At 42.6% G+C, this 12678-nt stretch overlaps 1 protein-coding gene across 2 annotated transcripts in view; it reads left to right on the top strand.

Moving 5' to 3' along the window:
* The window catches only part of ACER2 (alkaline ceramidase 2), a 45409-nt gene that overhangs the window by 21286 nt on the left and 11445 nt on the right, over nucleotides 1-12678 (top strand). For both annotated transcript variants that reach the window (XM_061470861.1, XM_061470860.1), the window contains exons 2-4: nucleotides 181-295; nucleotides 1231-1372; nucleotides 2265-2402. In XM_061470861.1, the coding sequence (XP_061326845.1) occupies nucleotides 181-295; nucleotides 1231-1372; nucleotides 2265-2402 (395 nt within the window). The remainder of the gene's footprint in view (nucleotides 1-180; nucleotides 296-1230; nucleotides 1373-2264; nucleotides 2403-12678) is intronic.

Raw genomic sequence — 12678 nt, 5'->3', positions numbered from 1 at the left:
ACAAGTTGATGCTTTGCAAAACCAGCTCATCTTTGGCAGAAACTGAGACCTCTAATTTGTTGATCTGGGACTTCCCTGGATGACACAGTGTTTCTATAACTGTCTCAGGCAGCCTATGAATATTTAAGGTTTATTTATTTTCTGTCATTGTGAAACTGTTTTGTTTATTTTTTTCCCTAGATAAGCAACGTCTTGTTTTTTGTTTTACCACCCATATGTATGTGCTTGTTCCGTCAATATGCAACCTGTTTCAACAGCGGAATATATTTAATATGGACTCTGCTAGTTGTGGTTGGTAAGTTGCTTAGTCTCCATTTCCCTGTTCATGCATGAAATGAGAGAGGAAATCAGTTTTTCCTGCTTGTGCTTGATTGTTTTGTGAAACAAAGCAATCTTGACATCTGTGGAGTAGTTTGGTTATACTTGCTTGGAGCTGAAGCAACCTGGTTTCTGAAAGGAAAATGCTTTTTGCAATTTGAGGTTGATGGACGTAGGCATTAGCTCTGTTCCCTTCCTATCCTTCTTCTGCATAACTTCTTTTGTTTATATCTGTGCTTAATCTTGTCACTGGGCCAGGACACTCTCCAGCAGTGTTGATGCTCTTTCCTCTGTTGCTTAAATGAGAGCTGAAAGCGTTTGTGCTAGTGATACCAGCACGACAGAAGAGGGTAATAGGTTTTGCATTAAGTGAGAAGGCCCAAAGGCTTAGCTATTTTGTAGATGCAAGATTCTTTTAATTCCTAGAGGCACTGGCAACTTACAAACTTTTACATCAGAGCCATGTGGGGGGGCAGTGTGATATTTTTCACCTCTAAACCTGTATCATGGAGTAGTCATCAGATGCTACTTTTGATCTTTGTCTTGCCCATTCTCATCCTATTGAGGGAATTCCAAAGCAGCATTTGGCTTTTATTTCTTAATTGGTTTTATATTTAACTTTACCACTGGATGGTTCTTCACATCTACTTTTTTAGTAGAAGCTGGCATCTTTAGCTGCTGCTTTTGTAAAGGGTCTGCTTCTTTATTAATGAGGTGCTGATGATTTGGATTGCCTTCTTTGGAAAGTTGGCATTTGTGTTTTGGTTGTTTGGATTTGTTCTTTTTTTTTAAAAATCTTTTCTAGGCCAAATGGTATCCATCATTTGCTATGAAATTCTGAACATGCACAGCATGTTTTGATCTCTATAGTACTGCAACTGTTCATAATGCCTTTTTTATTGATTATTCCAGGAATTGGATCTGTTTACTTCCACGCCACCCTCAGTTTCCTGGGCCAGATGCTGGATGAGCTGGCTATTCTCTGGGTCCTGATGTGTGCTTTTGCCATGTGGTTCCCTAGGAGATACCTGCCCAAAGTTTTTCGGAATGACAGGTAAACATACAATCATACATGTATATTTTCATGTTTGTTGAAACTTCTTATGCTGATACCTAAATCTGCACATAATGGCACTGAGTTGTCATCCAACCTTAGCGCTGCCACCACTACTTTTTCTCACTCCATTCTCTTCCTATTGCTTGTAGCCTGGAGAAGAGCAGGCTGTGTGGAGACCTCATAGCAGGCTTCCAGGATGCTGGAGAGGGGCTCTTCATTAGGAACTGTAGCAAGAGGACAAGGGGTAACGGGTTCAGACTTAAACAGGGGAAGTTTAGGAAGAAATTCTTTACTGTAAGAGTGGTGAGACACTGGAATGGGTTGCCCAAGGATGTTGTGAATGCTCCATCCCTGGCTGTGTTCAAGGCCAGGTTGGACGAAGTCTTGGGTAACATGGTCTAGCGTGAGATGTCCCTGTCCATGGTAGGGGGGTTGGAACTAGATGATCTGAAGGGCCTTTCCAACCCTAACCATTCTGTGATTCTATGATCTCAGCCCATTTTTTTCAGAATTCCCAAGTCTGCAGTTGCTGATGGTTTATGCCCTGTAACTTCAGATCTTGGGATGAGGTGAGTTGCCTCTGGAAGTGCTTGTTCTTGTTGATTCTAGGGAGACCTTTACATGAGTAGCTTACATAAGCTGCAGCTAAAGTAAGGGAAACCCTCTTACCTTCTTCCTTCTGTATAGCCTAAGTGTGCATGAAGGTGGACCTATGGAAGTCAGCTGTATTTTCGTCGGAATAATTAAGGCAGTGGTTAAGGATGGTGTTTAAGTATTCAAAGTCTAGGTGTTTATTATAAGCCTGTTATGAACATAATTTTAAGAATTGTGGGTTTAGTATTTAGAATTTAGTAATTAGAAATTTTCTCCCCCCAAAAATCCTATTCAGGAGCCGATTTAAAGCTGCTGTAGGTGTCCTGTCTGGAGTTACTACCTGCCTTGCCTTCATTAAGCCTGCCATCAACAACATTTCACTAATGACTCTGGGTGTTCCCTGCACAGCTTTGCTCGTTGCTGAGTTGAAGAGGTGAGTACATTTCTCCTGTATGCAGTGTTGTCTTCTGAGATCCTTAGGCCAACGTGTGACAATACAGTAGATCTGACTTCATCTCCTTCTGCAGATCAAAAATTCTTCTACCACAGGTAAGTGCAGATCTGGTATAAACTTCCTCTGCCAGTTCAAGACATTTTTGACAAGGATTTTTCTCTTTTTCCCCTGGGCCAAATAGTAGGTCAGCTATTGGCTGACTTCTTGTGACAAAATGTCTTGCTGCAACCTGATCTAACTCAAATTTGTTTGTTTATTGTGGAATCAGGGCAAGGGTTTCACTCTACTGAGCATTTCTGCTCTATAGTCTATGTAAGGGTGAGGTGATTGCATGATCACAGTCTAGATACTAGAAGGAATGTGGATCAAGGCCCAAGCATGCATGGAAAATTCTCAATAGTTCTCAAAATTGTACATTACTTTTACACCACTTTGTCTTCTGACATGTATTATATGATGGAGCCAGACCAACAAAGATAAGGTTAATCACTAGATTGTGGAGGATAACTGTCAATCATGGTCTTAGAAACTATAAAGCCAGAATGCAAATAGAGAAGAACCTGAGACAGATCTTAGCATTTTAGTGTTACCATGGTAGCAATACCAGCAGCTGTACAGATACTTCTTTTCTTCAATCTTTTCATTGGGTGCACAAATGACCAGACAAGCATGGGCATATGAACTTGTCTTTTCCCCTTCTTCTCCAGTGTCTAAGAAAGATTTTACAACTTATGTTGCCCTTAGATATTGCTTATGTCCATCAAAAGAAACAAACAGGACTAAATATCTGCATTCTGACTGTTCCTATTAGAAAAGAGATTCTCCTGTTTGCTATCTTACCCTATTGTGCCACTGCTTCTCCATACAGTGGAAGCCTTTGCTAACAGTGTTTTGTAAAGGTGCTTGTGAGTCTTATCTCATTAGACAACCTGCTGAGCAGTATTTATTTCTGTCAAAGAAGCTTGGGAGACAGCACACAAGTTAATTGTAGACAAGTAGTTGAATGTTGGTGGGGACGTCTCATTTTGATGTGAGCACTGAGGAACTACTGACAAAGCAAATGGAGATCTGTATATGGCACTGAATAATATATGTGAACTCTATACATATCAGTTTTCCAGGCATAAGCTCCTGAGAAAATTGGACGGTTAGTGTGCTTCAAAATTAGTATTGCTTCAAATCCAGGAATAGGTATGCCTACAGATTTTGCTTTTTCAAACTCCCTCTGAAAAAAGTTCTTATCTTACCAAAATGTGGAGTTTTCCTGTCTGTTGTTTGAAAAAGAATTAAAAACACAGATAAACTTTCTTTTGAATTGGTGATTAAAAAGGGACCTAAAGTGACGTATGCCGTCTTGATTGTGTATTGGATGATGTAATACCTTTTTTTTTTTTTTTTTTACAAATTCCTAAGTATAAAAGGGAAATAAGTAAGAGTTTTATTTTAAGCTATATTGATCCCTAGGAGATTTAAGTAAGATATATTCTTGTAAACCTGGAAGAGAGAAGTTGTGGTGTATCATGACACGGACTCAAGATGATGAGGAGACACAAATCCAACCTTATTACAATCAAGTCCTCTTTATCCCCTTGTTCGGTACTTTCCCAACCTGCACAAGCATGCCATGTTCAGTCTCATTGGCCCCTGTAAAAATCCCCAGGTAAATAGTCCAATTGCAGTGCTGAGGACACACTGTAACAGTTTCACCCCGCTGTCTCAGACCCGCTGGTCTGGCCTCGACTGAGACTCCCTGCTACAGCAACATCCTGGCCTAATCCCCCAAGGCTTGCTTGTTTACCTTTGCTGTCTTTCAATATTCCAACTTAACTGCCCCAGGTCTTGTTAAGTGTCAAGCCCTCAGAGCTCATTCCCAGACTGTTTTTCATGCAAATCTTACCACCTTCACTCTTCACAAGAAGTCATCTCATCCATTTTGGTAGTAGGGAAAATAATACAAGCATTATTTAAAATGCCTGCAATTCTTCCCTTCTCTACTAGCACAGTCATTAGGGAGCTACACATCTGAGGCCTGGCAATCTGCAGCAGAAGTTTATCTGTGAAACTGGTATTTGGGGAAGGAAGAGAAAAGCCTCCAGAGAAGTTTCTTCTGTTCTGTGCTGTGTTGTGTTGTGATGTGTTAGACCAAAACTCCCTGTTCTTATTCCCCTGGTGTCAATCTTGTACAGAATTCTGGTGAATCAGAACAACTGTGTTTTCAAATGAGAATTCTCTGTACCTCACTTGTCCTTGATGAGGAGATAGTATTGTCACAAAAGAGTGCTATGTTCTTGAATGAAGAGTTGGTAGGGTAGTTTATGCTAGGAAGTATTGTGAGTGGGAGATGATCAAAAGAGAAAAAGGTAGCTAAGTGCATTACTTGTGCATGAAAGACAAAGAAATGGTAAAACTGTATTCTCGTTTCTGTCCAAACAAATCCCTTAATGTGTTTCATAAAGAGACCCCCACAAAAGCTCTCCTAGGGGATGGTGTCAGGGGCGAAGCAGATATGGATCCTTTGGTTTGCTGGTTCAAGCCAAACCACCAGTGAGATTAAAATGTCATCAAATTAGTATGAGAGTTATTCAGTGAGTTACTGTTGACGCGGGAGTCACGGACAATGCAGAGATGATCAATGTGATCAAGCGATTGCCAAATTTATTACAAAGCCTTAACTCCTTATATACTGTTTCTTACATGCACTTACAGTCATTTGGCCTATTATGATTGGGTACATGTCTTGAAGACCCTTAGTGACTAACATATAATTGGTTAAACACAGGTGTGAGAACTCGACCTACGAAAGCTTGCCAACAGTCCACAGTTCTCATTAGCTCAGTGAATTCCAGCTTCTTATCTTGCTTGCTTAAGCTTCTTCGGGCCTCTCATGGCCTTGCTGTATCTTTCAGGATTATTCAGAGTTTATGTACTACTTATGCATTCTCCTGTGAGAGCACTGTCTCCACATCTCCCCCTTTTTGTTTTATATATGTTTTGGGTGACCCTACTTGAGCAGGGGATTTGGGCTAGATCATATCTCCAACATATGCCAACTACAGGCTGCTGGGCCTGCCCCTTTTTTCTGCTGTATGGCTCTCTGATAACAGGGGAGGCCATCCTTCACATCAAGGTCTGGCATGGCATGTGTCCCCACCGCTTCACGCCTGCTGGGTTGCAGCCAACAGCGGAGCTAAAGGTTCTTCTTGGTGGCAAACACAGAGGCCAACCCAGTCTTGCCCTTGACTGTGGTAGCAGGCATTTTGTCAGCCTCAGTCCTTGCACCTTGTTGTCAATGCAGAGTTTCACCTGCTTCATCCAGTAACAAGTCGCTACTACAGCAAGGCACACACAAATTTACATTAGCAGAGTGACTATTACAGGGTGCAGCAGCATGTTGAAGATGCTGATGGCAGCGAGGGACTAGCCAAAGAAATTTCTTACCAGTGGAATTCTCCCACCCTCTTAATTTGTTCCATCACCTGCTTTATAACACTACCATTGTGTTAGAATCTTTCCAGCTTTTGCCTTAGCATTTTCTAGCAGCTACTGCAAATTTCCGTACTCTTAGCATTTCTTTTACAAGTGACAAATCCATACAATACAAGGTGTAGTTCTTCATTAGCAACTGGCTAGTAAATACAGGTGGTTTTATACACAAAATCACAGCCTCTAATAATAGCTACTTTACAAGCACACATATTCAGGATGTTACTTTTCAGTTGTCCCCAAGTGATGTTTTGCAATCGTTAGTTTTTCTCTTCCTCTGTCTCATGCTGCCTGGGGTACTCACAGTCAGCTCCTGTAGCTGAGGCATCAGGTTTTTCCATTCGTCTGTCCAGCTCATGGCAAGGGTTGACAAACTTTGCAGGCAGTCGCCATGGACCTGTAGGCAGGAGGACACATATATACCCCCTCCTCCAGGTTATCAGTTCTTGAGAAGCAGACAGGTTAAACTGCACATTGTTAACAGTCACGGAGTTTGATGCATCATTGCCTCTTTTTTTTTTTTTTTTTTTCTGTCACCCTGATGCTGCTTAGGTGATGGCTCATAAAGCTTGTGGTTGCACTACCCCACTCGCTTTTTTAGTTAGCAGTTCTTATTTCAACCGATCTATCTATTCCTCTATTCCTCCAAGGCTTGGATTCACCCCCAGGTTACCTTAAACATACTAAGCAAGGCTCCTACCATGCACCCACTGTGTTTCGGGTGCTCTTTAGGCTTTGTCTGTGGTGTCTCTACAAACTGCCTCAGTACCGCAATAGATTGAGGGGTTGGGTTTTGCTTTGTTTTGTTTTGTTTTTTATTGGTTTGTTTGTTTTGTTGGTTTTTTTTTTCTTCACTCCTCGGCTCTGGCGTCCATCCTGGCTGTTCCGCCGGTGGAGCACTAGGAGCTGAATTGGAGGTCAGGTTTTTTTGTTTTGTTTTGGTTTTTTTTGTTTGTTTGTTTGTTGTGTTTTTGTTTTTTTTTAAAAGTCGCTCACCCTGCTTTGCACAGCTACAAACGCCGGCCTGCTCGGCAGCAGCCATAAAAGCGTGCCTGCTCGGCAGCAGCTACAGCTGCCTGCCTGCTTCAGCAGCAACCATAAATACCAGCCGGCAACCTTACTTTTGTATTAACCCTTTCTTGCCCGAAATGTTAAACTGCTACCGGTTAAAAACTTTTACATGAACCCAACAACAAAAAATACACAGAACACTGTCTGCCCTCAACACACACACACACACACACACACACACACACACACACACACACATATGGGATCCCACAAGCACACGCCACACAACTACAATATTTGAAGCACAAAATCCAGACAATCATTACTCCCACTACAGCCCCACATACAGAATGTGGCACAAGGACCCTGTGGAGACTAACAGGAAACCAGCTCCGAGAAGCATTATTGCAGTGCGAGGTGGCAGGCTCATCCTTAGTGGGCGTCCCCACAGAGGCTCTGCCTTCCCCACATCGTATGAGGCTTGGGCTTTTATACTGACCAAAATGCACACTCATTCCGACACAGGTGGCCAGCCTATGTTGAAAGAAGTGGCCAGCAATATCTATAAAGGTCTCCAAAGGTCGATACAAACCTTGACATACTTATATTTACCAACTTCTAGTACATGAGTATCACAGAGAAGCTGTATCAAATGACTTGTTTAAGGGGTCCCAAGTCCACAGTCCATCACAGTATGCCCAATACCCCTGATAAGAGCATAAAAGAGACCTTCCCACCACCAGAAAATCACACAATACATCTGCATCCCGCGCTGGTTTCGCTTCCCTAGAGGTTCGGGGGGGGGAGGGGGGGGGGGTGTCTGTTTTTTTTGTTTTTTTGTTTTTGGTAACTTTAACATAAAAAAAGGTTGCTCCCTTCACTTTAAGAAGGGCTGAAAACATCCATAAAACGGATGTCCTGAGCTCAAATTTCAGTTCATTCAATCACTGACAAGGGAGGTGTCCTGGAGCGGTGCTGACTCTTTCCAGGGTTTCACCCATCGAGCTGGTACCCACCGCAAACTGGAATCTGTAATTTACACACATATAACCTCAACCTGTTAGTTTTGATTCCACAGGACCTTTCCAAATGCCAGTTTCCAAATCCTTGTACTGGACCAGAATACCCAGAGTTTTAGTCATATAACCTGAACCTAATGCCTGACCGTGTATTATAGCAGGGGAGTCATTAAAGTCTCCTGTCAATAGCACAAAAAAATCATAACATATACAGCTTGAGTATAAGAGGATTTTAACCCATATGTGGTCACCGCTTGTCGGGCCTCCTTAACTATTTTGAGATCAAAAGCTTCCCGCTCTTTAGCCCCCTGCTGTGTAGTAAACACAGGATATGCAGAGAGGCCCATTGCAGAAAATTCACCTGTAATAATCACATCTTTGATTAACCCGTGCCAAAAGTGCGCAGGATTTGTGCCCCCCCCCCGATACCTCTCCCACCCCCTCCCCGTTTGCCTTCTTTAAGGAAGGGGTTTTACGGAGGATAAGGTGGAGGCACTGATGGAGATGTCTCAATCCCAGTCTCGAGGGCTTCAAGCTTTTTCATCAATTGTTGCAGCTGAGCGTCTCCAAGGCCAGTAAGTAGTTGCTGATGAGCTGAGCAGACTGACCTGGGAGACGAAGAGTCAGAGTCTGGAAGCAGAGGATATAAATCTGGCTTGGATTCAGGGAACTCGGAGTCTGGTCCTGGGTCAAACTCAGGGTCTCTGTTGTTCACAGCTATGTCTTTCTTGTCAGGTGTCTCTTGTTTGGTGTGTGGCCATCTGCGGACCTGGCTCTTGCTTTCATTGGCTCGGGGCGTTGATTTTTTCAGCGCCATTCCAGGTACCACAGGAGGTGCAAAAGTCATACCCGCAGCACTATGATGGGGGTTAGGGGAGACAGCCCCTTCTGGAACTGTGGAGGCAAATACAGAAGCTACCGCCACCCTTTCCAGTTTCATCTCTTTCAAAGTCTCAAACACCCATCTCCAAAGTGTAGAGTGTTTCTGTGCATCTTTGGTCCCTTTACTAACCTTGCGATCACGGGACCACTTTAACAGCCTCTGTAAGGCGGCACTATCATATTGCAGTCCTCTCTTAGAGAGAATGTGTTGGAGGAGCTTCACCACCACCTGTTCCTGTTTGGATAGCAAGTGCCCCATCTCCTCCCAGGCTGCTCACCTGATCAGGGCGAGATTCCCCAAGTTTTGCAGACATCTGACTTCTCAGCGCCGGGGCAGCGCTGAATTTCGGCCGGCTCTCTGCCCCCTCCTTTTCGTTGGACCTTCAAACTCATCTTTGTCGAGTTATCGATCAGAGGGTCCCTGTCCGGGCGCCACTTGTTGACACGGGAGTCACGGACAATGCAGAGATGATCAATGTGATCAAGCGATTGCCAAATTTATTACAAAGCCTTAACTCCTTATATACTGTTTCTTACATGCACTTACAGTCATTTGGCCTATTATGATTGGATACATGTCTTGAAGACCCTTAGTGACTAACATATAATTGGTTAAACACAGGTGTGAGAACTTGACCTCAAAAGCTTGCCAACAGTCCACAGTTCTCATTAGCTCAGTGAATTCCAGCTTCTTATCTTGCTTGCTTGAGCTTCTTCGGGCCTCTCATGGCCTTGCTGTATCTTTCAGGATTATTCAGAGTTTATGTACTGCTTATGCATTCTCCTGTGAGAACACTGTCTCCACAAGTTACCATCAGGCATCTAACTATCTCCATGTGCAGACAGATGCTAGAATATTGTTGCATAGCTGGCATTAGCCCTGAGCATTGAAGGTTTACTCTGTCCATTCGTGCCTGATTCTCCTACTAGAAACCTGTCTGTGGGGAAGCCCTGCTTCATTGTTGCAGGTTGCTTACTGCTCTTTTATTCCCTTGACTAAAAGGTTAAGCTACTTAAAAATTTAAAATATTCCTTAGGGTATAAAGGGAGATAACTGTGTCAAAATGAATCAGACAATTAATTGACATCCAACAAGTTGCATGATTTGAAGAAACGCTGCTGTGTTTTGCTGGGGGTGCCATGACTTTGGAAGCTAAAGCTGCTGAAATCGTGTACCAGTGCAGTCCCTCAGACAGCAAATGGCTAGGACACAGTAGTGTTTGCAGAAACTATGGTATTAAAATAACTGCTGTTTGTGTTAAACCAAAAAGACCATGCTTTATGTAGGCAAAAGTTGGAAGTGGAAGTGCAAGCGCAAGCTTCTTTCAGACCAGAGCAGGATAGGAGCATGTCACAAATCTGTGCACAGCGGCATAAAGAGCTCTTTAAACCCTTAGCTGGCAGTTTCTGTGTCAGTGGTAGTTTGAATGATCAGTGTCTGTGTCTATTAAGAAATAAAAGAAATGGGTTGGGTCTGTCTCTCTTGCCAGCATCTGGGTGGTATTTATGTTATATCTCCTCATTGTAGTAAAAGCAGTGGCAGGTAGGAAGCTTTGAAGTCTTCTGTCTCCCCTGCAAGCTTGTCCTTAGCCCATCCAAAACCCAGTTACTGCAGGAACTGAAGGCTCTATAATGGGTGAAAACCTGAGAGTTTGCACAGACCATCAAGTTGTGCTGCCCTTGTTGTGCTTGACTCTTTCTGCCTTAGAGTTATCTTTTGCAGTACACCTTGCAACATCCTGTCTGAAGTTTATAAAAATAAATGGTAGTACCTGATGGTGGTAGTGAGCAAACCTGTCATTAAAATCTGTACCATTTCTATGGCTGATCTCGCACTGGGAAAGTTTCTTCATGTAAGCTTTCAGTTTTCCTTTGCAGCCTTGAATCCTAGGTAATATGAAGGTTAATTTTTCTCTCCTCTTGGTGTTCAAACTAGTCCGATATTGTCAGGCACAGTCAATTACAAAGAAGGTGGGTATTTGAGGCCAAGCGTCTTATCTTAAATGGAATGCAGTTGCACATTTATGTCCTTCAGAAAAGTCCAAGAAAGCCCCTGTGTTCTTAATACACACACCCTTTCCTCTGTCAGAATACACAAGTATCTAGCACAGCAGTCCAGTTTTATCTGTCAAAAGTGCAAAACTGACCCATCCAGTTTGGTCACAGTTCTTATGAACAGTTGTGCATCTCACTGAAGAGTATAAATCTGCCTTAGCATTAATGGGTGAGAATTAAGCTCTGTATACATAATACAGCAGTGGTTTTTGACCAGTAACAATTTCCCCCATCTTTTATGAAGGGATCCATGCTCTCTAGTTATTTGGTAGAAGCAGGAATCCTTCAAAATATGGAGGATTTACCAGTATAGTTTTACTTACAAAACCATGCCAAGTCTTGATTGTATTTCTTACTGGGATGTCTCATAAAAGAGCATAAGGAAGAACTTGTATAGCTGAGCTCTGGAACTTGATACGCAACTCAAAAATCTCCTTACTCTTTCCTTTCTTTGTGATTCTTGTAGCCTTTTTAAACTTAAAAACACTATTTCAGAGGAAACAAGCCTTTTCACAGTATGCAGCATAGACAATCTTGAAGCCATTTGGGCAAGCCCTGTCTCCTCTGACTATGTCTTGTGGCTTGCCAAGTGGATTGGAGGGTTCAGGTGTAAGAAAAAAAGCCATTTTGGTTTATATGTTATGTGGAGTGTTAATTTTTGTGGCAGTCGTGTAGGTGTGTTTATTATGAAAACAGCTATTGTGGTATCTTTCTTGTGGAGAGGATTATGGTTTAAACTGGTAGTTGAAGTGCTCTTTTGAATAATAAAGATAAGTGTGATGATTTTGAATGTGGCATCATTTAAGGATGGCTTAAAAAAGAAGTATGAGATCCTGAAATCAACTTGTGCAAAGGACACTAGAGAAAATCCTCTATCAACAAGATTAGGCAGTTGGTAGCTTTTCTGTTGTTAATCCAGTAGCTATAAAGGTGCCTTCTGTTCATCTTTAGGAGTTTCTTAATCCCAAATATCTGTTAAAATGGCAACTGAAAGAGCATTTCAAGAGTGAAAAAAATATATTCTACAGGGAAAACTCTGCTAATCCTTTAGCTTGCAATACACCAGTGCCAGCTATACTGCTGCTCCAGCAATATATTCCTGGACAGAGCACTCTGTGTACATTTTTAATTTTTCTGAATGCTTTCCTGGGTTCCTTTTTGTTGTGGTTTAAGCCCACCTGGCAGCGCAGCACCATGAGCCGTTTGCTCACCCTCCCCTTCCTCTTCCAGGCAGGATGGTGTTCCAAGTTCATAGGATTCCCATGAACAAAGACTGGACACCAAACACAATGTAAACAATCAAATGCTCTAGTCTATTTATTGAGTTATTAGTGCAAAGCAAATATATATATATGAACGCGAAGCAGGTTACATAGATACCAACCCCTGGTTGAATGGGATACCGCCGAGCAGAAGGAGATGGAACATGTTGTGTGGTTGAAGAGGTGACAGGCAGTGGGTCGTCAGGGCATCCTCCAAATCAAGATGTGTGTCTGGTCTTCTCACCCATCCATCCTTGCACAGGTTCTTATATACCCCCTTGGGTTGGAGTGGAAAATTACAAGTTGCAACATGAGCGCACACTTAACCAGCATGTGAACAGAGGTTTACTGGTGTAAGACTCCCTTTTGCTAACAGCGGTGTTAGCTCCCCTATTTTCAAGGTGATGTTCCCACAACCTGTGCCAAACAGTACTTTTCTATTTTTGTGTGTTTCACCATGGACCATTATCCATTGTCACTGACACATGCCACCCCATGGTCTGTGGTTGGAACACACAAATATTTTACCATCCTTGCTACAGT

Source organism: Pezoporus flaviventris, unplaced genomic scaffold, assembly GCF_033815535.1.
Source record: "Pezoporus flaviventris isolate CSIRO_AGI_PZ_B2104156 unplaced genomic scaffold, CSIRO_AGI_Pfla_v1 ptg000064l, whole genome shotgun sequence".
Classification (NCBI taxonomy): domain Eukaryota; kingdom Metazoa; phylum Chordata; class Aves; order Psittaciformes; family Psittacidae; genus Pezoporus; species Pezoporus flaviventris.
The sequence above is the reverse complement of the archived record's forward strand: the minus strand, read 5'-3'. Positions and strand labels throughout refer to the sequence as shown.